At 40.9% G+C, this 26,404-nt stretch overlaps 1 protein-coding gene across 1 annotated transcript; it reads right to left on the bottom strand.

Moving 5' to 3' along the window:
* Nucleotides 1-3,877: 3,877 nt before the first annotated feature.
* On the bottom strand, nt 3,878-22,675 carry tnfrsfa (tumor necrosis factor receptor superfamily, member a). The gene is made up of 10 exons (XM_070850103.1): nt 22,438-22,675; nt 12,502-12,670; nt 10,647-10,778; nt 6,998-7,109; nt 6,421-6,554; nt 6,214-6,315; nt 6,079-6,125; nt 5,683-5,964; nt 5,517-5,553; nt 3,878-4,977 (listed from the first exon to the last, which is right to left on the bottom strand). The coding sequence occupies exons 1-10, from the start codon at nt 22,468-22,470 to the stop codon at nt 4,676-4,678; spliced, it is 1,350 nt and encodes a 449-aa protein (XP_070706204.1). The 5' UTR covers nt 22,471-22,675; the 3' UTR covers nt 3,878-4,675.
* Nucleotides 22,676-26,404: the final 3,729 nt, after the last annotated feature.

Below are 26,404 nucleotides of genomic sequence, written 5' to 3'. Positions count from 1 at the left end.
CTACAGTGTCAGCACATACTGAGGAGCAGGTCAGAGAAACAGCAGAGAAAACAGAGCACACAGATAACGATAATACTACCGCGCATGAAAATACGAGCATGAATCATATCAAACAAGAGGAAAATGTGCCACTAGAGGAACCAATCACACACAAGACAGAAACAGCAGAATCAGAGCATAAAGCAGAAACAACCGCAGTAAACGTGCAGACAAAAGAAGCAACATTCTTCAGTGGAGGCAGCACACAGAAGACAGACAGACTGCCAAGTACAGAGGAGAACCCAAAAACCACAAGGAGTCCAGAATCTGAGAGTGCAAATGAAGCCCGAATTATAATATCTAACACTGGCAACATACAGGCTACGAGTCGGAAGCCATTCTCAGGCCTCAGGATGAGAGAAGACATCCCAGCAGGTGTAAGCATCCTTCATAGGGGCACAGAGAGGCCAGGAAGAGAAAGAAAAGACGAGGAAAATGATCCAAAAGTGAACTCATTCACATTTGTGAGACCTTTAGAAACATCCCACCAGCAGGCGATACACAAACTTCCAAAAGTAAGTGAAGTTGTAGTAGTAACTAATACATCACAGTCCACTTTCATATCTGTCTATTAAGAACGAGGCTAAAGCGAGCAACTGATTAGCTTAGCTTAGCATAAAGAATGGAAACAGAGGGAAACTGTTAGCCTAATTGAAGGTAACAAAATCCTCAAACCAGCACAGTTTAAATTCACTAATTAGCATGTTAATCTCTTTGAAAACAGAAATTTACTGGAGGTTATGTGCAACGTTATTTCTTGGCCAGATACAGTAACTTCTTGATGCCTGCTGGTTGCCTGGCAACTGCCAAGAAATAATAGCATAGCCCCCATAAAATGACAAATTGCCATTTTTACACTTTGGTTTTTGTACATGTTAAACATATAACATGTTAATTAATGAGTTTTAGAGGTGCTGGTAGGCGTATTTTGTGCCAGGCTAGCTGTTTCCAGTCTTTGTACTAAACTAAGCTAATTGGTTGCTGCCATTGGCTCTTTGCCGGGAAGTGAGAAAAGCATATCTCCTAAAATGTCAAACTTTTGCTCTAAGGCACATAAAATGGGGGTTTACATACACAGACGTGTGTGAAATGAGATGAAAAACCTTATATGCAGCAGGAATGGGAATCTGTATGGAGATAAAACTGATAAAGCTGCAACGACGACTTTTGCTTCTTATGATTATTCATGTTTGAAAGCAACAACGAACACTTAATTGTTCTAATCCTCGTTCAATAAAATGAAATAAGTACCGTGACATTTCTCAGTATACTGATGAGAAGCTCTCCTCCACAGACCACTGATGACAATAAGCCACTCTGCAGAGGCCTGATTCATCGCACCGAAGCTGGGTGGAAACACTGTGTGGAGAGATTTGCAGGAGTGGGATCAGAGTTGTTTTCCTCACTGGAACACAAGGATGTAAGAAAGGATCCAGGAGAGCCGGAGAGAGAACATACATCTGTCAGGGACCACAAAGACGGTCCTCTCGATGATGATGATGATGCTCATTTCTATTATTTTGACGGAGTACTGAAAAGAGTTCAAAATAATTTTTACCCCTATTACAAGAGACAAAGACGGCGGAAAAGGGGCCACGGTGACACCGAGAACATTGTTTTCACAGTGAGAAAAACAGGAAGCACCCATGAAAATCTCCTCAATTACATCCGACGTCTCACTTTAAGGAATAAGGGCGGACACTGATGATCAGAAGCACTAATAACTCTAGTTTCTGTTTCTACCTGCTGGCCAGTGAATGAAAGACAATATCCTGATTGAAGAACTCACACAAAAATAGTATAAAGGAGGAAATGTACAAACAGCTGGGTGAGTAAGCAGGGAACACACAAAACCTCTTAGTTATATATCATTTGTAAGACTACCGACTGTACTGACATATCACTGAAGCTATTATGGACCTGCCTGTCGATTTATGGTGATAATGTCTAAGTAAGTTAACACACAGCATCTACCTCTGGATGGACTTTATAATAACCTTTTGCCTTTTCCCACACACACACACACATACAAAGTAGTACTCCCCAAAACCTGTACACAGACTTCAATGTGTAAAACCAGTGGAGCTTCCCTTTAATGTGCAGAGTGCACTTACTAAATCTTTGCATTTGTGTTTGAATTACAAAGTCAGAGGTTTTAGACCACCCTCCTCTTCTTCTGATCCACTTCTCTTAGTTAGCATTGTTTTAAGATACATCCCATCTCCATCTTGGGATATGGAAGACGTGTATATTTAATGAGACAGGCTTGAAATTAATTATACCGTAATAAAACTAGATGGGCACAACCCTGAAAAATCCATGAGTGATTTATTTTTTTGTGTAACCAAACCAATTTCAAACATTTCAAAAGATGTCATCTGTACAAAACATTTATTTGAAATTGACATAAAAACAGCTTTGATGTAATTGCATAATTTATATCTGAAATTCATGACAAGCAAACAATAACTAAGGGGGAAAAATGGCTTAACGGCAACGCTGAACAGAAGTTTTTTTACACAAGAAAAAGGAAGTTAATTGACCAGCTTAGAACTTAGGAAATCAAATATGCAAAAGTAAAAACAGAAATCATAAAAAAAAAAAAAAAGACATACACTCACACGAACTGCCAGGGTGAACAAAACATGCACTGAAGCCTATTCACTGTTATGCTACTTCAGGAAAGGCCAAGAGGAAATCTAAGAGAGAAAGTAGAGAAATGGCTGCGTTTAAAGGGAGAGTGTAAGTGACAGAGGGGCGTTCAGGGTCCCTAGAAATCGATGCAGGCTGTATTTTCATTGTCCGTCAATAGATGGCAGTGCCAGCACTGTAGCATCACTCTTCAGCAATAATATATAACTCTGTAACTCTGTAACTTTATACATATGAGACTGCAGAAAAATGGGCAAGATCTAGTTTTAAATGTCACAACGTCAACATCCAACTACTCTGGCTGGCATTTCTGTTGCTCATAATAATTCCATACCTCACTATATTCTTTTGTTTGTTAATAGTGCTGCATATATACATAGACATTTTGTGAAGCTTATATGCTCTCTGGACGTTCATATGTACATGTGGCATAGTTAGGGAATAAATTTGAGCTTCTTTTTAAATCCAGAAAAGTTTTCCTTCATCTTGTCTGAGTCTAACCGAGACAAAACAATCCGTACCTGCATCCCAAGTCACCGCTGACACGCACACGGGTGCTATTCAGTCAGTCGGTTCACTGAAGCAGTCGGACTCAGCAGGTCAGTCCTCATTTTCCTAAGATGGATGTCATCTCAACTCTGATTTTTAAGTGACACATTCTGCATTTAGCATCATGAAAGCCTCAGCGGCGCCTTGCTGAGCCTCGTCTCAGTGGAAACTCGCTTGTGAAGAAATGGCACGTGTAACATTGACACATTGACAGTGTGGACCAGAGTGCTACACTAAACATATTGCAGCAAAGCCGAAACGGAGTTCGACCAAACGCTGCAGGTTCTAAACCACAACCTTTAAAAATGTGATGTCAGTCATTTTGCCCTGTAGCTAAGCGCCATCACAACACAAATGCAGCGTGTGCTTGTTTTCCAGGGTCGTTTTTGGCAACGGTATAAATAATCAAAGTTAATTATTACTCATTACAATAAATATGTCAATAAATAAAATGACCTTGAAGTTCTCAGAGTTATATGGAAACATGATGGATACATTTGACAACTACTAACAGTTGCAGAAACAGCGTGAAATTCCTTGTACAATGTCATGTATGTAGTAACACTGAACATATAAGACCGAATGACAAAGACTGAAATTGTTTCTCCAAAGTGTCTGTGACAGTTTTGAACCACTTCACTCTATGAACACAATGAAATCATAACAAAAGATTCTACCTAAACAAAATTCGATTATCAAATGGCATTGAAGAGGTGAAGTTTACGATTAGTAAGGCTGCACACTGACTGCTGTTATAACAAATGGACGTTATCTTACTATCGTTAGCGAGGAAAACATTCATGAACGTTACAGATGGTTTCAGAGAAGCCTAAATCTACAAAACAACAAGCATAGCATGATTGTAGTTTTGAACCCTACATGTGCCAGAGGTCAGTGCATCAGAGAGGCACAGTATTTGTGACATAGCTAATGCCACTCCAACAAACCAGTGTATATCAGCGTCTCCAGGTAGTGTGTTATGATCTGGGCAGAGGACCAGATGACCGACACGCGCCCAGAGACTTCTACGCTTTCAGTATTTGGATTCATGTTGCTTCGCTAGAGCCGAAAACATGTCGTCATTTCTGCGCGTGGAAGTTGACGTCTTCGTGTTACTCTGCTCTTTTTGAAAGCATTTTCGTGCTCGGCTTTGGTGGCAATTACACCACAAAATTATTCTTCATTTTCATAATTACACCTCCGCATTTGGCAAGTAGTCAGCATCCTCAGAGCTCTGATCACTACGGCTCGACCTTCCCCTTTTTGTGTTTTTCTTTTTAAAAACTACTGGCTTTTGAATACATGGCTCGTCAGCCACAAAGAGGTAAGCCTGTTCTTGAGGCACAATGTCCACCCATAGTGTCTGTGTGCTTTTAGTTTTCTTGTATTAAGTACTTTGTGTTTACTTCATTTGCAGTCCCCGCCACGTCGGCTTTCAGGGCGTGTCTGCGTGCTTGTAGTAGCCTCTCTGCAGGGCCGCAGAGGCGATGCTCTCAGCTGAGCGCCGCTGGTCCATACTTAGCAAAGCCTCCAACAGGTCGTTGATGTCGGCTTTTAGTCCCTGCCTCTGCATCCAGTTCTTCAGCAGTTCATACACTTTGTCACCGGGGGCGCCGTTCTCCGCGATCCGGATGTGGTTGTCGCTGACGCCGATCATCCTGAAGAACTTGTTATGGATCCGCACATCCAGGTACTCGTCAAACAAATCAAAGCTCTTCTTTAGGGATTTTTCTGACCCTGAAAAACAGAGAAAAAGATTTAGAGTGGGAGACACACAGAGGCAGAATGTTACTTGTTTACCTTGTCATTTCCCCCTTTTGTATTCTCTTACAATGGTCCTATAATAGATTATTAATACTAACCTGCAACTAAGTTAAATACTCTGAAACACGCATATGGCAATCAATGCTTGGACACAGTATATACATTGTTCCTATATGAATACAGGAACAATATGGACATTTCAGTACTTCTTTCAAAGGAATGTGTGCATGAGAATTATGATAGTGGATCAAAGAACGAGTCATGTCCTCTTTAATTTGGCATGAGGAAAAAACAACAGAAAAAAAGACCGCATGTTCCAACCCCCTGGAGGCTCAGATACAGCCTGACTGTCATGAGATTATTAATCTATCAAGCAGCTAATGTGAGATCTTGAGGAGATATTGTTTATTTGTTGGACTGACATGACCTGTAATACACACAGCAAATCAAGTGGCATGAAAAATATGAAATTAGTTTTTTTTAAAAATCGCTTTCCAGAGCAGGAATCTTACCTTGTAGCGGCACCAGTCGATGTCGCAGGGGATCATCCTACAAGATGAGAGTAAATACAAATGTGAGGCTGATTAAAATGAGAAAAACTGAATATCTGTGATAAACAGAAATGATTTGAATGTTTTAAATCTTTCTGGTGCTTTTTAATCTTCTTCCCTCCCTCACCATGTCTGCAGGTGGCAGTCTGAATGCCGTGGGGCTCTGGTGTGGGGTGCTACCAGAAGAAGCAGCTGTGGGCAGGGCGGACAGGCTAGTTTGAGATGAACTAGTGGTGTTGGGCAAACTGTCTCCTAGTCCTCGGTCCTCATCTTCCAGGGGAGGGGAGGCCTTGGTCATGCCGGCCTGGGTCTCCTGCAGCAGGGGCCGTGACTCCGGGCGGGGCTCCTCCCCCTCCAGACCTGCATTCTGATTATTCTGTCTCTCCTCTGCTGTGGCGCCACTCTCGTCCTGACCACAGACAAGCGGAGGATTGCAAACAGTGACTTATTGTACCATAGATTATCCGTGTTAAAAAAACAATTATACCGAAAAGATACAGAACACGAAAGAAATCAAACCTACAATAGGAATCTTCACAATTTCACTGGAATCACAGTGGCTCTTTGAACCTGTTTAAAAACACACAGATAACATTAGGAACATATCCATAACAAGCAAAACAGCATTGTAAAGGTATAGTGCACAGTGTGTACTCACATGACAACACACTTGAATGCTGCTTGACTTTGAACCACCACACAAGCCCTCCAACGAGGAGCACGATTAGCACGATGCCCAGGAAAAGGCACACAGGTAAAACTGGGGAAGAAACTGTTAGATATCAGTGGAAAATGTACTATGAAGTTTAAAACAGCATCCAGTGGTAACCAGTCGGCTTTGTGTGAGACAGTGAGGAGAAGTTACCTATGTCTGATGGAGAAGTAGGGGTCGGTGTAGGAAGAGCCGGGGAGGTTTTGGTGGGAGACGTATCCCGTTTTCGACACTCTGTGTTAGAAAAGGGGGTGCACTTCCTCACCTCCTCCTCCCCTGATTTACACCTAGAATTTTGTAGAAAAAAAAACAGTAATTGTAAAACACACACACACACAAAAAACCCTGATTTCCATTCTGGTTCTCTGCCAGTCGGGGCCTGAATTTGAATTGGGTTGCAAGATAAATCAGATTAATTAATTAATGCAGCGGTTTCTTAACGAGTCAACAAATTTTCATAGAAAGTACATTCATATTAGATGAATCAGCGCCTCATGACTTATGTCCAGTGTCAACGTTTAGTCGGGCCGTTGGATCGACAACCATAACTTTAGCTGCTTTAGCCGTGATCATTCCCTAAGCTTGGCCAGGTGTGCAGGTATCGCAGAAAGGGAGACTTTTTAAATATTGTCAAAGGATTTAAACGCGTTGTCACTGAACGTAATCCTGCTGCATCGGGTCGATGAGTGGGACTGAAAACTACGACAGGAGAGAAGTAAGCGACACTTACTTGGCACATCGTTTGCACACTTCACAGGCCTGATCTGGGACACAGAAGGTACCCGGTCTGCACTGGCACCTGGTGTCTGTAGTTTTGGTGCAGGGTGTGGTTTCAATCTCATCTGTGGATACAGAGACAGAAGCTGTGAGAAAGACTAATTGGTAGACATGGGTTTGCTTGCACACGTCAAGTCAAATTAAACAGGTGAAATCAGAGACAAAGAGATAAATACAAGATTGATATCCTCCCTCTGAAAATATTAATTCATTTAACAGCAAGTTAGCAAACCAAGTAGACAGACAGATGTAAAAGAATATTCTATGATTATTTAAAACAGTGTGTAACCTGTAAGGCAGCTTTAGTCTTTAAAAAAGCAATCAGGTTTGCAACTTGTGATCCAACTGTGTGCAGCGTGCACAGTTTTATAAGTAGAATCATAATAACCCTGTGACGGCTGGCATGCACTAAAAGAGAGAGAACCATTAGAACCTGTTAGAATTATAAGGTAGTTTTTTGCCAAAGTTATGTAATTGGTTTCCAATTATGTCTTACTCAGAATATTAAGGAGAACGAAGGAGAGTTTCTTTATTAAACTGAGACAGCAGCTCTGGCCTTTAAGATACGATCAAAATGAATAACAAACCAGTGGTCCAGCTCCACAGGATGACCTTTCACAGACATTTCATGTTAATGTTTGCAAGTACAGGGAAAATTGCAGGATAAGGTTGGTTTGGTTACAAAATGTGAGCACACTGACTATTTTTCTCCCTTCAGACTGGTGCAATTTCATTCAGACAATTTTCTAGCACATTAGAATGTTTTTATAGAGTTATTCACATTTCCTGTGAAGGTTTATGACCGGATTCTCCCAAATGAGGCCACGTGTTTGGTCAAATTTTCCACAGGTGTGAATTACAGCTGCCCAGCCCCACAAGGCCACAATCAGTCATCTGCTTGCAAACACTTTGTCCCCTTTATTAGGAAATTGTCGAGTGGGTATGTCAGCAGTGCTCTGCTGAGGAGATTCAGGAGCTATTTTAGCAGAAGACATTCTTCTGGTTTGTCCACACATTTGAAGTCAGTATTGGTTAAGTAAAGTTTACTGATCCCAGCCAGCTGACAGACTTGAAGTGAGTGTTTGTCGTGCCTCAGTCTAATCTCTCCACACTGAATTCTTTGTGTCTGTCCCATCATTGGTCATTAGTGACAATCAATGTAATGATCATGAGCGACTTACGCTACGACTGCATGATGCAAGGCGATATATGGACAGACTTGATGATGTATGTATAAAAACACATATACAGACCAATTCTCCTTTTCCAGATTTGTTTTTTTTACAAACCTAAACAGGCAGAAAAGGGCATTACTGTTCACGGTTTACTAGCTCATAGCGTGAGAGCGTATTATAGATTATTGTGGACTCCTCCTTAGTGTTCTTGTTCTCTAAGAAACAGCAGTCCTTATTGGAACAATGACTTTGTTTGTGATCATTTCAATGATCTATAATAATCAAAATTGAATGATGATTTTCCATATGAAACAATTTCCTTCAGGCGTCGTTTTGTTCATTACTAAAGATGGAGGGCAATGTCGAGGGACAATTTCATTTATTACATGGCCATTAAATGCTACGCCCTGCAGCACTCTATGATCCCAAAGACTGTAAAAATATGTCACATAAAAAAGGTTTGAATTTTGTAAAGTTTTTCCACAATGATTCTATTGATTTAAAAAAAAAAAAAAAGCCTGCGAGTATAATTTGTACAGAGAGTTAACCACGATTACAATCATGGTTAACAGAGCTGACTTTGTTGGATTGTGAACATGCTGGTGACATTGTTCAGTGACCTAATCTGCTCCATTTTGTTTGTTTACGATTTAGTTAATTCGTTCAAGCTACAAATGAAGTTCTATTGTTGGGAGTTTCATTGTTTTATGGGGGAGCCATTTTATACGCTGCTGACAAAGCAGCGCTCTCTGCCTCCGTCGTGCTGCGCTACAGAAGCACATGTTTACACTGACACTGTGACGGCTTGAACGCGGACTCAGTCGAGAGCTTCTGTTACATAATTATACTCAGTGCTGATTGGAATGAAACACTTGTAGAAGAGAGCAGCACGGCTTTAAATGGGATCTGAGTCAGGGTAAGCACGAATCTCCATTAAAAAAAAAAAAAACATTCAGAAGCGGCAGACTGGCAACAAGTCAATATTCAGCTACCAGTCATGCAGCTGGTGTTTTGAGGAACACACTGTAATTTCTTGATTATGTTATTTCTATTAAATTGGCAGGTGGTTTATGTGAATCTGTATATTGGGGGTGGGGAGGGCGTGGCATTCAACGCACAAAATCAAAGTGAAGTTAGTCTGAATCTGAATAGTTTTCTCTGTGTGTTCCCTGCATAATAAAAGTCAGTCAGCTGACTTAATCTGGATCATATAGTCAATGAATAACAGCATGTTCTGAATTAAAAGTGAGATTACTTTCACAGATGAAACAAAACATTCATCACAGGGTTTTGTTTAAGTGAGAAAACAGGCAAAATTATGGCTTAAATTGTAAGAAATCAAAGCTCCATCTGTCACCGTTAATGATTAATTCAATGAACTGCAGGTTTGTCAGTGTACGATATTTCCCAACATGAAGTTCTTAAGTGTTGCAGATAGAAGCACAGTTCATTTCAAGTGCAAGTACTCCATTGTGAGGGCAACTTATTATATTTAAATGTCTTTTGAATCCACGTTTCTTTTTGTGTGTTCCAGTTAATTGACTGGTCATAAATAAGTTAAAACTAGAGCAAAACACACAAAGCTTTATCTTAAAACTGCAATGAATGAGCACAAAACACATCCTATGTAACAGTAGTCTCTTTTCTGTCGCTGCAGCCTTTCATTGGACACAAAGAAGGCCAGTGTGGGAGACAATGAGACACAGCCACACCCAGTTCAGCCAGGTAAGATAGATACACAAGCAAATCTCCTGAGACAGGGAACACGCTCACATTCAGCCTACGAAACAAAACAACAAAGACACGCCCTACTACCCCGTGTAACATCATGAGATCACATTTTCATGAGTGGATTTGAAAGGCGAGGGGCACAGACAAAAAGGTATTAACTTTCCCAAACAATATATCTTTGACTGACCAGATTACAGAAGACTCTGCTTTGGATTTAAAGGGCAATTCGCTTAGATGCTATTTCATTTCTTTGTAACAACCTGGGACTTAGTATCGTTGTCCATGAAAACATATTCACAGGGCAGCGGTTGCCCTGTGATAGTGGTAGACATGTCTTTTACAGTCTTACCAGTTATTGAGTATCTTACTGCCTGAAGACTCAACGTGGGCTTGCAATGGACTTTTTTTTTTTTTTTTAACTATTTGCTGACATCAAACAATTAAATGATTAATCAAGAAAATAACCAATGAAATAAATGTTAGTTGCAGACCTATTCATGTGGTTATATGGGCTGGAAAACCTCTTGCACTGATGGGGCTCACTGGAGAGTATTTAAGACCCCGGTTGTAAAAAACACTAACTTGGCAGGACAAACTATTATATAATCTCAAAGGATTACCCTCAATCCTTCCCACTGGCTCAATAAAAACTATAATATCATGAAGGACACATAAAGATGGCGACAGACTTGTTACCTGAGCGGCAGTGTGTGCACGGCAAACAGCGGCTCATCCCGTTGGAGTGCTCCGTGTAGGTCTGTCCATGCTCACAGGGAAGACACGTCCCTTGTTCCTGGTCTCTTTCACATGCCTTCTGCACAAAGGTTCCTGCAAGTAAGACAAGACGGTAATTAAACAGTGATAAATGTACGCACCAAATACAGGCAGTTAAAGTGTTCTTGTTCAAGTGAATCTTGTTGTGAGTAATGTGACGTGTTTCCTGGTGAACTACGCTGCCAGCAAAGGGCCACTCTGTAAAGATCAGCAGAGAAGAGAAGGGCAGTTTGACTTGATGGGATTTTGAGTTTTTTTTTTAACTTGTGCGTGATTCGCCATTTTACACGAGATGACAAGTTTACTGGAAGTTTAAGTTTGCATTTTATGGGGACTGGAAGACGGACAGGAGGCGGTTCACTGAACTACACAGTGATTTGAGCTCCACTAGTAGAAAGTCATGCTTAGAATTTTTATACTAAGTTCATGCATGCCAAGAATAAAACCACTTGATTCTCATGTGTTTTCAGGATTTATCTGATGCACAAATAATAAAAAAAAAGGATAGTACAGAATGGGAGAAATGCACCAGAGGGCAAAGACATCTCTGGTTGAGCTCGCTGAGTCTTCAGTAAGTATTAGTATTGTGGCCGATTCAGGCGTAATAAGGTTTGTTTTAGCTCAACTTAAGTGAGGGTATAACTCATATTCAATACACATCTAGGCAAAAAGTATCTGCCCGATTAAATAAAAGCTCATACTGACAAAAAAAACCCCAGACAGATAACATTTCATACCATTAGTGGCCACAGTGGCTTTTAAGGATGTGGTAACAATTGACCAACTGGCATTGACGCAAGAAAACAGAATTACAAAAGTGGGGAAAACATAAAACCCATTTTTTTCTACAGGCCAGTTACAGTAACTTCATACTCTTTGTGCACATTGTTGATTATCTAAAAGCTTAACTTTCATTGTTACTGTAGATTGACTGTAAATATTTCAGATATATGAGAAACTGATTAGCAGGAGCTCTTGCTGAAGCACCAGTAGATTTGTAGGGCTGAAGGTTTTCACAGTCAAACTGACCCGATCAAAGTAATCTTAAGGTCTTTAAATACTTTTGTCTGTCCATGCACGTATATTTTAACAAAGGGGCATGTGTCTTAGAGATAATAAGTTATAAGCTCATATGGTTGTACATTTTTGATGATGAACCAAAACCAGAGTTGATAAAATAAAAGGCTTTCTTGGAATTCAGAATGGTAAATAAAATAATCCAATCAGCTAACATCAGCATGCAGTAATTGCATCTTGACTAAATAAGTTTGGGCTAAAAAAACAAAAAGAGAGAGAGAGTTGTTAGCAGTCTTACTAAATTCTTTGCATTACAAATAAAGCAAAATCTCTGACACTTTGAATCACGTGTGACTTAAAAATAACCTGTACTTCATATTTTTTTTTACTTGAGTTTGAGCCTTACTCTGATCTGCTGAGATGGAGCAGTTTGCCTCCCGCTCCTGGCCATCAAAAGCATTCTTTCCAGACCAGGCACAGAGTATTTGCAAAACTCATTTGGGATACAGTCTGGGCTATGGGTTTGACATTTGAGTTAAGGTTTTTCACACAAAATGCTTATTCTAAGTGTTGGCTCTAGTTCATTTCATATTAAAAGACATAGATCTTAGTTTTAGGATGTAGAAAACACAGTTTCAGGTTGAAATGTTGCAGGTTGTTGCAGCAGGCGCACTTAAACAGGCCCACACTGACCATGTGTTTGTGTGCAGCTGGAGCTGTAATGGCTACTGCATGTTCTACTTGATGCGACTCTTCTTACCAGCTTGGCAATTGAGGCAGCAGAGTCCCTGGTGGGAGTACTGCTCATTCTCTATACATGTTCTGTGTCGCCGAAGGGTGAGGTTTTTGTATTCATCGCTGGACCACTGAGATGCTGGGAGTTCTGCTGCGTGACAAACCAGTCCGATGAGGAGCGTTACCGCCAACACCTGAGTCACCAAGGTCGGGGAGAGAAAGAGGGAGGGGAGGGGGGAGACAAAAGCTTTGCATTATTTTTGTGTTTTCACAGAATACAGATGCCACCCACTCAAAGTCCTCAGATGAAGGACAGTAAAGAGGAGAGTCTATCTTCATAGGAGACCTTGTGTGAGTAATCTACGACTTAATTTGAACCATCTGATCTGAACATCTGCCGTGGGAAAGCAATTAAGGGAGCCATCCAGCCGGTCAGAACTAGAGGCAAAACAACTCTGTGTGTACAGGATGCTGAGCTATACACTAACTACATGCAGCTCAACCAAACTTAATTACTCCATGATCTGGTTTTCTAGTAGGAGAGGTTTAAAAAGCAGTGACTCTGCTTCCTCTACTGTGGGCGTCACAGAAAGGGTTTGATAAGGTATCTCAGCTAACACCAGCACGGTGCCCGTATCAAATGTGATTCCAGAAATCCATTCATGTGCTAGATAATAACAGGCTTGTATAGGTGGGGTACTGAGAAGAATACAGCCGAACACTTTAGTGTGGCCCCCAGGCGCTGGTGTTTATTCACACGCTTTTCACCATGTCAATGTGAGAAGGCCCCATTCATTGGCAAACAACACACTTTAGTGCCTCTACTTCAAATGACCCACATTCTTAAACCCCGGCCCTTTGAATGCCACGACATGTGACACCGCCATGAAGCGCCTCAAACGCAACGCGACACCTCTTGGGTAAATGAGAGGCCTAGATTTTGAGGTTTTGTCTCCCCCTCTCTCCCCTTTGTCACCCTCCCTCCCTCCACCTCTACCAGACCTGGAGAGAAAAGAACAGGTTAGGGTGGAGAGGGCCGGGTTGAGAGGGAGAAAGAGAAGGAGGAGGGTCGATTCAACGTGAGAAACCGTAGACATGGAGTTGAAGATGGGATGTTCTGCAGGGAATAGGTTGTCTAAAAAGACTTTGTGGGAGAATGACTGGACTAAAGACTGAGAGCAGATAAACAGAGTCAGAGAAAGAGGGACAGGCTGGACCTGAGACTGACTCCTGACGCTAGACTTGCCTCTCTGGAGGGCCGCCATGCCTTGTTGTTCAAAAGAACTTTCCCCTCTTTCTTTCTCCCTCTCTCTGCCTTTTCACTTCTTCCTCTCCCCCTCTGCTCACGTCAGACTTTCCAAAGAAGCTGAGAGGCAGACGTAGAGGGGCAGACGGCCGGCAGAGCAGTCACAATCACACCATTTAGATCTATCCAAACATTCTGGCGAGGGGGGGAGACAGAAGAGAGAAGGAAAGGGGAGGGAGATAAAATGAGAAGGGGGACTAACAGCTTGCATGACACAGGGTGAGTCTTTAGACTTGAATACACCAAGTGTCTGACTGCAGGGTGGGGGATGCAGAGAGAGTAAGTAGAGGGCCGTGTGAAAAGCCAAGAGAGAAAAACCTACGTATAAGCACACGCTCATGACAAAATACTGGAAAGAAAACAGCAGAAAAAAAAGACAACTGGGAAAGAGTGAGCTTCACCGAAGGTAATCCTACACTTCTTCAACACAGAAATAGAATGTGAAGTTGCACTGAAGAGCCAAAAGTTTATTTATCCAAGTGTAAGGAGCTTATAAGTCACTGTGACCAATCAAAAGTTAAAACTCAGGTGTCTCTTGGAGAGTAAAGATGCATAGATGGCTTAGAGGTGACATCATTTCCAGTCTTTGTTCATTTCAGGGCCTGTGATTCAAAACACTCCCAGGTGCAGCCGACCTCAATAGCTAACCTGTTACGCTCAGGCGCTGAAGGTTGCTACTGTACACAGCAGACGTAATTGCTTTCTAAAAGGAGAAGTAGGGCTGCTACTATCGATTATTTTCATTCTCAGGTGGTCTTTGAAACACGAGACAATAATGACAAATACACATCATAACTTCCCATGGTGACGCCTTCAAATGCCTTGTTTTCTGTCCACAAACCCAAAGATACAAAACAGAGAAAAGCAACAAAGCTTGTCATTTAAGAAGCTGCTCCCAGCTGATGTGACGGATTAATCGAGTCATGCTATTAATCACTTAAACCGACTTCTTATTTCGATTCTGAAGATGTTTCATTGCTTAATCACTTCTCCATGTGGGGTTGTGAGAAGCAAAAACAATCTCTCAGCTTTTAATTTGTAATAAACACAGTAAAGTCTGAGGGAATCCCGCTTCATGTTATTTCTTGAACACAGCCCGCTGCAGAGCGAACACCATCAACATGTGTCCACACTAATGTCCTAAGGCTGCTGAACTACATGGGACTAAATGTGCTGTATACATAAACACTATGGGCAGCCACAGTGTGGCTTAGTTTTACCTCTGTAACCAAGCGAGGAGGAAGGCTGGAGTGACCGTAACCTCAGTTCAGAAAACCCTCCAAACCCACAATCCCTGGAAACTCTCCAACCCCCGGCTTAAGTGGTTCAGTCCACTTCACAGTTCTCTCTATCCTCTGTACAATGAGTGGGCTTGGCCGCAGATTATTTGGTAAAACAGTGTCCTTTTGTCATGCTTTCAGTCTGCATGTATAATAGGTTAGTACTATGCTTGTGTGGATGTTAAACTAATAAAAGTTACAATATAATAATGAGGGACCCTCTGTTTAAGTGACAACAGTAGCTCCCCTCCACTTCCTCTAAACACCCTGGGTTCTTCCAAATTGTCTTGGCACAAACTCGACAGATGCCATGTACACTGAGAATGCATTTGTGACTAAGTGACAGGACATCCTTTCAGTTGACCTAGGTTATCAATGGGCCATTTAGAGGGCTGTGATCACTCCTTATCCCAGAGGGAATTACAGTGAGCCCCATTATAAAACACAAAAAATGGGCAGAAAGAGCACACAAGCACACGCACATGCACGAGATTCTTCATTTCATATTGGACAGATGATTTCAATCATAGCCAACTGATAAGGAAAGGCATGATGCACCTCATTATACTCCTGTATCCGGAGCGGGACCTGACTCTCCATATCATGCTTTTCTTATTAGCTGATCCTTTTCTTCAATCAACTGTGGGACATTTGTGCCGGTCACGATATTGTACATGCTCTCGGGCATCATGACAGAGGTGAAAAATGTTCTTGAGAAGTTCACATTTAAAATAAGCTATGTGTAATTTAATTGCTGGGGATGATTGATTAGAGATATCAACACCTCTAATTTTAGGTCACTCAAAATACATATGACTCATTAACACATATGACTTTTCTCGACTTACTCGTGCAGTCCATAGAAAGACAAAGTTGTCTCTTTGCAGTTTATGCAATTGATTCAATCCAGTTTTGAGTCTGACTTAAATGGCACGGTGATTTGATCAGTTTATCTGATTATAGAATGTCAACAGCTGGAGAAGTCAACAACCAAGTAAACCAACACTGATTATCCACTACCACTACTTTATTTCCATGAGGTATGTAGGCATTTTACTGTGATGATATTTAATGACTCAGGCACATGACAGGCTAGAGGATGGCACAAACAAATGTCTTGCCACAGCTGCTGTTGTGTCATAAATGATTTGTTTGCTTCAGTTCAAATGTCAACGAAATGCGTCTTCCTTCGACCTTACTACAGCTCAATCTCTATACAACCCGTTTCCTCCCACAACCACAAAAACAGAGAAACATCCCCCTCAACCTCACACTGGGGGAGGTGACAGCATCTGCATCACATCTGTCAGTATTTTCAGGCACAACTGGTGTCAAGAGTTTAAACACTGTACTGGTCAAATCCTAAGTGATCATCCTGTCTCTTAAATTCAAAAACACACAAAGGTCGTATGTTGCACAGTCAGTCTAAATTGTATTTTCTGCTTGACTGGACTTTCAAAAGCCAAAAACATCATTACCCAATGATAACTGCTAAATTGCCTTATTTTAATGTGCAGCCACATGCAGTAGAGCTGAGCTGCAACTAACAATTACTTTCATGTTTGAGAAATCTAGCCATTATTTTTCCGATTTATTGTTTATTGTCTATATAATATAGCAAAAGTTTAACGAATGGCTACAAGTTCCCAGAGACTTCCAAAAGTTTTTGTTTTGTGTGACACTCGGTTTACTATAATATATTACACAGAAAAGCAGCAAGCTATCGCATTTGACAAGCTGGAACCAGAGAATGTGATAAATTATTTATATCATTTGCTTGAAATGACTAACGATTACCAAAATAGTTTCTGTCAATCGACTAATCAATCAATTAACTAATCCTTTGTTCTGTAATTCAGTTAATTATCGGTTTCTGGCTTGACTGGACTTTTCAAGGCCACGGATGACACATGTTATGGTTTTATGGTTGCTGCCTGCTCAACTGTCTTGCTTAATTGTGAGTGATGGCCTAATTGTCTTTTCTCTAATTACTGCTGTTATGTAGTATTCAGATGGCTCTTTGACCTAAATGAACATACCTGATGAAGCAGCAGCAAACAGATCATCAGCAGAATACCAAACAGAACAGAAACAGTGTGCTGCAGCAAACGTCTTCAGGAATATCATTATGTAGTTTATCAGTGAAAACTGAAGTCCAATATTAGAAGTCCAACATTGTTTTGTTTTTTTTTTTAAACCTAATTCTAATTCAACAAACACACCCCAGTTTATCATTTAAGATGAGACAGCAAGTACATTCTGTCCTAAATGGAACTAATTTAATATGATCTACTCTACAGTGTTTTCAGTAGCTGATTAGGTAATTTTAGTGAAACTGTTGGGTATTGTACAATTCAAATCTCTCGAGGGTGACCTTTACAGGACAGTGAATGCTCTCTGCTGTACAGATAAAGCCTGCATTCCCTAGAGACAGGAGGTGAACATGCACGACTTCCCTTGAGTGATAAATTACACCGACATTCTGGGCTAAATGATGAAGACAACTACAACCCAGCTTATGTCAAGAGAGAGAAGTCTGACACTTGCTGCAGCGCGGTAAATAAATCTAAAGTTCAGCCAAGCTCAGATACATTCATCATTATAAAGCTGAATGATACAAAATGAAGAGAATGACTCCACATGTCAACTGTGAGCAGCAAGACAAGAAAGCGTTTAGTGTGAAAACCACATTGAGTGACGAAAACTGCACACACACACACACACACACACACACACACTGAAGAATACACACATGCACACATACAATAGAGTACTCAAGCACGCATACAGTGTATGTGTGGGAGCGTGTGAAAAGCGCCTGCCCCCTCCTCTCAGGGAGCACAGGAAGCTCGAGACAATACAGAGGCTTCATGCAGGGTTCAGCTCCAAACTGTTCCCTCCACAGCAGCCTGCCTCAGAGCAGGCCCGGCACCCGATTAGATCCACAACATATCCGCTAGGCTGGGTATTTATAACTCAGGGAAGCTCCAGCTTCGCGACACAAATTCTTGAGTTTCCTCAGGAGGTATGCTGCACTGATCTGATGAATATGACAGCGTGTCACAAGCAGGCTAGGTGACATTCACCTTTGCAAAAGAAAAAAAAAAAAAGAAACAACAAAAACAATGTGGGATGATGACAGATGTAATGAGTTTCCTAGCAGCCAATCCGTGACCACAAGTGGGTAAAATGACGTTGATGTTGACCACATGAAAATGGGTTTTTTGTTTTGATGATGATGAAGACAGAGGGCTGCTGAAAGTTTAAAGGGCTCAAAAGTTGTAAGCAGGTGCGACGTGACACAAATTTCCCATTTGTTTGTGTTGTGAGGTCGATGCGGCCTCTGTGGTTTCTAAGGTGACTCATGCTGTATGTTATTGAGGTATAATTGCTTGAATGTTGTACGTCAATCCATAAATTGAATTTAGAAATTTGCATGCAGAAGGGTTATTGGCTTAGCCTTTTCAAATTCTGATTTGGCCCTTCACGGAGAAGCTGAGCAGTGACTCAAAGCACAACTCCAGGAGGTAGAGAAATAAAAGATCAAGAAAGGATGACTAACAGATTAAAGTATGTGCAGGAATCCATCACCTCACCCTAGAGACAATCACATTAGCTCCATAAAAGCTTGTCTTTGTGTAAAAGGAAAAAAAACAGGTCATGAAGCCCTGGCAGTTTATAGCCTTCTCTATAAACACATCCCAGCAAAAATGTTAAATATGTGGCTGGTGTAGCAGGTCAACAAGGACTTAAGTGACCATCAATAGCTGGAATTTATGTTGGATTTATGTCTTTGTAAACAGAAGCCCATTCGTTGGACAAAGGTTGAACTTGTTCTAAGACTCAACACTTTTGTTATAGTCAGTTCATTCATCCAGGAGAGCAGGACGTCAGAGGATGTAGCGCTGATGCAAACCTTATGCCCCTATTGTTTTGTATTGTGTCATGTATCTGAGGCGCCACTAAGTGCCAACTGTACCTGGACTAGAGAGTAGAGCTGAAATCAGTCGACAGAACATTCGTCTGCACCTATTCTGAAAATCAATTATTTCAACTTATTTGTTAAACAAAAGTGCCAAAACTTGGAGGGTTGGTACTTCTCTTCTTTTTGTCTCTTTCTAGTCCTCTGCTTTCTGATAAATAACAGACCAAATGATGAATTGATTCATTGAGACATTAGTCCACAGATCAATTGAGTGTGATAAGAATAATCTTTTTCAGTTCTTCAGTATGAAATGTAGAGCTGCTACTAACGAATATTTTCATGATGGTTTAATCTGCTGATTAATTTCTCCATTGATCGACTGATTGCTTGGCCTAAAAACAGTCTAACAACTCTATGATACTCAGTTTAGGATCACATAAAATAAAGGAAAGCACCAAATCCTTACAATTTAGAAGTTGAACCTTTGCCTGAGAAATGATTTAATCAATGAATCGATTATTAAAATATTTTTAAGTCATCTCAGTTGCCCACATTCCCTGTTGTGACACATAACTGCAGTCTAACAGTGATTTCCCTCTACTTCATGGTTTTCTCTGGATTACAGTACTGACAGAATCCCTGATTAAATCAATTAGAAATTAAGTTAAGTTAATTGATTAAGTTGATTAATACAAATAATTAAAACAGGTTTACCACCATTTCTTCCACAACATCTTTAAATAGCTCTTTTTTTCCAACCAGCTGTCTAAAACCCACAGTTACTCAGTTTACAGTGCTCGATTTGCTTCTTTTCTCGGTTTCATTTCATTTCTAACTGAATATCTTTGGCTTATGTTTTGATTTTTTCTGTCACACAGTTGACAAAATAGCTTTCTGAGATAGAAAAGTATGCCCTCCGGTACACATTACACTTGTGGCTTAAAACATTGTGAAACTGGTAGAATTAGAAAAAAAGCAGAAAAATAGCTGAGAATAGCTTTGCGCCCTTGGGCAACCAGCCTCCATTCCTAGTGTAATGTCCTCAAAGAGGACACTAAACCTCTGGCTCATGTGATCTGACCCATCAGATGACTAGTGAATACATAGGAGAGCTACGCAAGAGAGTGCTGCACCTCAAAGAAGTTGGCAAATTCCTGATGACACTGTGTGTGATGTGGAATTAGTTACTATTTGGGTCCTAAAAAACACATCAGAGTGAAGTGCTGTGCTGCTAATCTGTTTTTCTATTGATGTTTGACACAAATTACCCCCACTCATCTCAACCCTGGCGCTGACTCGCCTCTGTTGGTATGCTTCACCTGAGTAGACAACACCTTAAACAGGTGGCACTCCCTAGGTGAGTCAGCAAGGTCTTTGATAAACGGAGAGTGACTCACATCCACAATGACGACGACGACGACAACAACAGCAACAGATTCTTTCACAATAAAACATCATAAAATATGTCTGCTCTCTAGAATAAATACCTGACTGGAAAATGTGAGAGGCAAACATAAAAAGGCACACAGCCACCTGGTGCGTGACAGTGAGCCGGTTGCACCACATTGCATCATTCAGTGACCATGCAGCTTCTCCAAACCGCAGGCTCGAGTATAACTGTTCACATGGTCACCATGCAGAGCAGCGACAAGCAGCAGCTACTTTATTAGGGAACTCTAAAGCGGCCAATTTGTTGACCACTTCTCTTTCCCCTGTGACACAGTTTGGCCTCTACTTGTCCCAGATGTCGGTCCTGCCCTTGTCTGTGTTGTCCACAGAGACAGAGAGGGATATTTCCTGTGTGAACCAACACCCAGACACTCAGTAAGCAACCACAGATAACGATCTACTGTACATTTGCATGGGCAAGATAATTCTCAGAAGTAAACTGATGCCACTAATATCAGCATATCTGTGTATTCTAGACAGGAAGTTTAGTGGAGGGCCAGGCACGTACACTCAGGCAATTTGAAGGGGTGTGGGGGGGGATTAGAGAGGGGGGAACTGGAGTAGAGAAGGGTTGGGGGGGGGGGTGAAGTTTCCTCACAGTCCCTTAGCAACAAGGCCTGCTGGCGAGGCCCCCAGAATGTACTGTGGTTTACAGAAGAGATAAACATTGACTTTGCCACCCGGAGAAGTAAATCTGATTTCAGTAATGGAAGACTGCATGACTTAAAACACAGATCAGACAACGGAGAAAACAAACGCCGAAGCTCCAGGCTCAACAACAGATGTTACATTTACTTTATAAGCTGGATTTACAGGGAGAGGGGCTACAGTAGGCATCTGCAGTGAGAGGCCACAACATTGTGATCAGTGAAATGACTGCTGCCCTTATCAACCACAGGAGAAGCCAAACGTCATTATGACTCAGATTCATTCTCTTTTTATCTAATACTGTAGTAAACCAGTAAAACCTGCTTTTTTTTGTTTTTTTTTAGAGATGTGAGCACCCTCCTTAAGCCCAATATCAAAATTCAAAATCGTATATTTTGCATGAATCCAAAGAACCTTTCATAAATTGGTTACGCTTTAAGGCCTCAGTGTGAGCATACAGTGTTTATAGTGTCAGGCTTTGGTGCTGCACAGTTGGAAAAAACAACAGCCAAGGAATGAAAAGACGTCTCTGTGAAGGTCTGAGAGTGGAATAAATCTGACTGGAAAAACTGCTGAGAGACTTTGTGGCTTTAATTGACTAACTGGCAGGGTGAATTCTTCGGCTTTTTTTGGGGTCAAACTGATTACAGCTTCAGACATGTTCCCAAACCCGTGCCTCTCACACACTTTGCACAATTTGATTTAAAGCTAGTTTGAGCAGAAGTGCACTTCACAGCAGACTGCACTTATTATTAGAGCCTATAGGGCCAGCTACATCCGCTGTGACAGACCAGGAGCCATCATATGCTGAAAGTCTGAACAATATGACCACATGATGTCCAACACAGATGGTGGCTGTTATGTTGGAGGATGATGATGAGGAGGAGGAGGAGGAGGAAGGGTGAATGATATAGCACATGTACTGTAATGAGCACTTAAAACAGAAACAGGGGCTTTGAGATGAGCAGATCTCTGCAGAAATAAACGCTTTTAATCAACAAACACCGTGTTGCTGCTTCCTGTGCAAAAGCTCCTGCGGGACAATGAACGGGTTTGTTTCATCCTCAACAAGTTCAAGCGGCCTGGCTGTGATTTCTGCGCCCATGTCAGCCGAAAGATTCAAGCTTTGTCTGATCTTGGCTTCATCTTAAATGAGACAGTGGGTATTTTAGCCCATTAGACCCAAACATGCTAGTTAGCGTAACGGCTAATTAATGTAAACGTCCCGCACAGGAGGTTAAACGAAGTTAGGGGCGAATTATTAAAGACAACACGAGCGTGTGTTAATCAAACAGAGTCGTATAAACTCACAGAAAACTAAGCATCCAGTGGGTTTTGGTCGTGTTTACTTACATGAAGTTTCCCGAGCAGCGGATCGAAGTTCATCTTGGGAACTTCGAGATGAGAGGAAATCCCGAGGACTTGGACTCCGCGTTTACAAACCACCCCTGAGAAGTCTCCAGAAAAGACACAACTATGGTGGAAAAAGGTGGGGAAAGAAAACGGCCGCACAAGTCCAGCTTTAAAACTATCCGTCGTCCGGCTTCTTTCATGGGTTTACTCTCGTCCGAGACGGGACTTGAGAGTCTTTTCCAGGAGGAGAGAGACGATCTGAGACCAGCGGAGGGTTTCTTTTTTTTTTTTTTTTTTTTCCGGGCCTCAGCGACGTGTGACGTCAGGCAGCCAGCAGCCAATCACAAAGCAGCTTTAGAATATTGATTAAGTGTCAAGTCTGCAGCCTTTCGTGCAGAAGTGGGACTAATATACCAAACATAAGGTATTTTTTATTTTTATTTATTGTATTTGTTTCTAGAGACAATGCACATTGATCAACACCACTGTAAATGTATCAGAGAGATTTTCTACTGATTAGAATTAGCCATTAAATTGACATTAACACAGACAATGTTTAACATTAGAAAGCAAACACGAGGCAGCTGCAGCAGTTTAATATACAGTTTAACATGTACATTACAGTCAGATATACATCTAATCACAGTGTTTATACTGTATATTGTATGTATGCATATCATATCCGTATTAATTCCAGCATCTTTGTACATCTGTGCACTCTTAGAAATCCTTGTTTTAGGATGTACTCAATTCAGTTCAGTTCAATAAACTTTATTTGTCCCCAGGGGGCAATTAAAAGGCACATAGAGCAGGCAGTGCAACAATGACAAAAAACTATAGCAGCAGACAAGACAACAGGCAGTACAGCTGTAGCACAAAAGAATATAAATGAAAAATAAAGGTAATGAATAAAATAAAGGTAAAGTAAATAAATAAAATAGAAATTCTATATATATATATATATATCTGTAAGTAGTAGTACTCAAATACTTTTTATTTACCCATAGACTGCACACGCATTTACCTTCATCCAGCTTTGTTTTCCTTGATAAAGATAATTCTGATTCTGACTCTGATAAATCAGTGTTAGGAAGACAATTAGTGCAGGAAGTTAAAACATGATAACATAAAATCACAACACAGAAAACAGAGGAACAACTAAATCTGACAAATAAAACAAAAGCCAAGCAAACAAGACAAGTCAAGACAAGCATGCAGCGACTAGGTACTGAACGGTGGCCGGTGTGGTTGTTTTTTAACCAAGTTTTAAGATTGCATGCAAAGGAATGGTTGCTCAGTTTGCAGGAATTAATATGGAATGAAATGTGCAGCTCTGATTTATATAAAACTGAAGCAGACTTATATTTCACCCCAGCCACTGTAGTCATTAACTAGCATATGTAATATGTTACTAACTAGTAATAACTAACAGATGTCCAACAAGTTGAAGCACCAGTGAATGACCTTCGACACAAATACACACTTCAGGCCGATGGACTCACAGTAGTTTTAACTTTACTTTACAGAAGTGGAACAAAGTGTTTTCAACATAGTTTTTGCACTTCAAGAACTCTGCAGTACACAAGAGGAAGGCAAATACCATTTAATGACACCATAACATTATCCCGCTGTTTGTACTAACCTACATCAAACAACAAACATCCTCTCAAATGTGGTTCCTGCTGACAAAATCTTATCTAAAGTGGGTCTGTAGTCTCAAGACTGTCTGTCTGGGGAGCAAAAAACGGAAGATATTTGGGCAAACCTACACTAGACCACGCCGGGGTCATTTACAAAACAAACAAACAAGTAAACAAACAGAGCCAAACAGCTTGTATAAATAAATCTCAGGCCAGCCACTTAGACAGACAGCCGTGTGATGAAAGCAGGATTGAGCAATTTATGGACACATTTAGAATAAATGCTGTCTGGCATTTGTCTCACTTCTCACTCACACTAGTCCACAGAAAACGCTGTGCTATGAAACATTTTGATGATTAGTTAAATATCTTGTGACCAAAGTCATGATAGTGACGGGCGGGGAGGTTATTTTATTCTAATTACTGCACCAGATAGATGGCAAAATGCCTGAGTGCATAGATGATGTTGTTAAAGAGTATTTGTTCAGCTAAACATCTGCAAAACACACTAACGTGACAGTTATCACACATCTATGTTGTTTACTCACATTAAACTGATGGATGCAACCAAAGAAATCTAACGGGAAAAGAGAAGTTGTGAGTGTGTTTGAAAATAAAAAGAAGCACAGATTAACACTAATATTAAAGAAATTAAGTTGTTACACGCTCAGTCATTTCATCTACACCATCACCATCATCACATTTTGCTTCAAAAGGTCCTTTTACCTTTATCCACAGTTTACTTATTCGTATATTATATTACATATGCATATCTTTTGCAGTCACTTTGATGTGTTTATATATTATTCTAATTCTTATTATTATTGGGAACAAACAACACATCACTCCTCCAGTTGCAGAACAGATGCATCCCATCCCTTCTGCCAAAGTTAAACATGTGTTTCAATTACAACTATCTAGGAAATCTGTATCTTCCACTTGGAGCACATCCTGTGCTCCTCCTTCTAAGGTCACTGACTACGTGCTCAAAAACAGGAAGTGTGTGATTGAGTTATTTGCAGGCCTATCCTGAGCAAGTCAGTATTTATGGCCACTGGGTTGATTAGTTCAGCTAGAAATCCTGAAATTTATCATTTGTAGTTTTTTGTGTCTGACTTTACCAACGACCGGAAGTCAGCTGCTAAATTCTGGGTAGTTCGAGAGACATTTGCACATCCTGTGTGGGAGCAGTGTGATGGTTGTGTACCTGCTTGTATATTTGTGTATGGTGTGTGTGTAGGTGTCTTTGTGTGTGTTCGTACACAGATGGTGGTGAGTTGTTGTTTTTTTATTTTTACATAGAAGTGACCTGCAGAGGAAAAGGCAGAAAAAATAAAGGGAAGGGAAACCTTCCTGAGCGTCAGTAACTTATCTTGTGACGCCTGCTGGGTATTGTTTCACTTGCTGTTGAGGACGGTTAAAAAAAAGAACAATGACGAGGAGCTAAACCACAAAGTGTAAGGCATAAGCCATGTTTCATTTTATTTGTATCAACAGAAACGCAAAAGAGAAGAAAAATACAGCCTTGCATCATCTTTATAGAAGAATGTTGGGACATCAGACTTGACTCTTGACCTATTTATCATTTATCAGCGGCTTTTAAAACAATTTCTATTATTTATAAGAGGGGCTAATATGATCCACCCCTCTGGACATCAGTTTCTGTGAGAGCTCTCAATAATAACAACAACAGCCAGAAGGTCATAGCTGCCTGTTTACAGTCAAAGGTAAAAGGTCACAGTGTGAACGATGTGCTGAGAGGCCCCAGCCTGACACTGAGGATGATGATGTTGTTTACGTTTCTCTCGTCTGTGTGGAGGATATGAGCACGACATCAATCCAGCATACTCACGCATTCAGGACTCACAAGTGGAGTAAAAACACATCAGCATGTGTGGTGTCATAAATTACAAACACTCGGACTGAACTTAAAGCAGCTCTAATAATAACAACTGATCTTATGGCTCATTGCATGACGTGGAAGAACATTATCACCCGTCTCTGCAGGTCTCCTCATCCCTACGCCGTGTTTTAGCATCTTTCAGCTCTTTTCAGTTTCGGTTTTACAGCCTGCAGCTTTAACATTTTGCTTCACTCTCACACTCTCAGCAGCGTCATTTTCAGTCACCACAAGCAGCTGTTTTCATCTGTGTTGAAGCACAGGCTTAAGAGTCTGTAGCCACGCTAGCAGCCCTGTGAGGCTGCACCACAGGTATAATGTTAACCACTATAATGTTCACCATTTAGTTTAGTTGCTCTCTGGAACATTAATGTCTGTATTATTATATTATGTCTGTACCAGATTTCAGGCCAATCCAACCAGTAGT

Source organism: Pempheris klunzingeri, chromosome 19 (genome assembly GCF_042242105.1).
Source record: "Pempheris klunzingeri isolate RE-2024b chromosome 19, fPemKlu1.hap1, whole genome shotgun sequence".
NCBI classification, from domain to species: domain Eukaryota; kingdom Metazoa; phylum Chordata; class Actinopteri; order Acropomatiformes; family Pempheridae; genus Pempheris; species Pempheris klunzingeri.
This window is presented reverse-complemented; position numbering and strand designations above follow the sequence as displayed.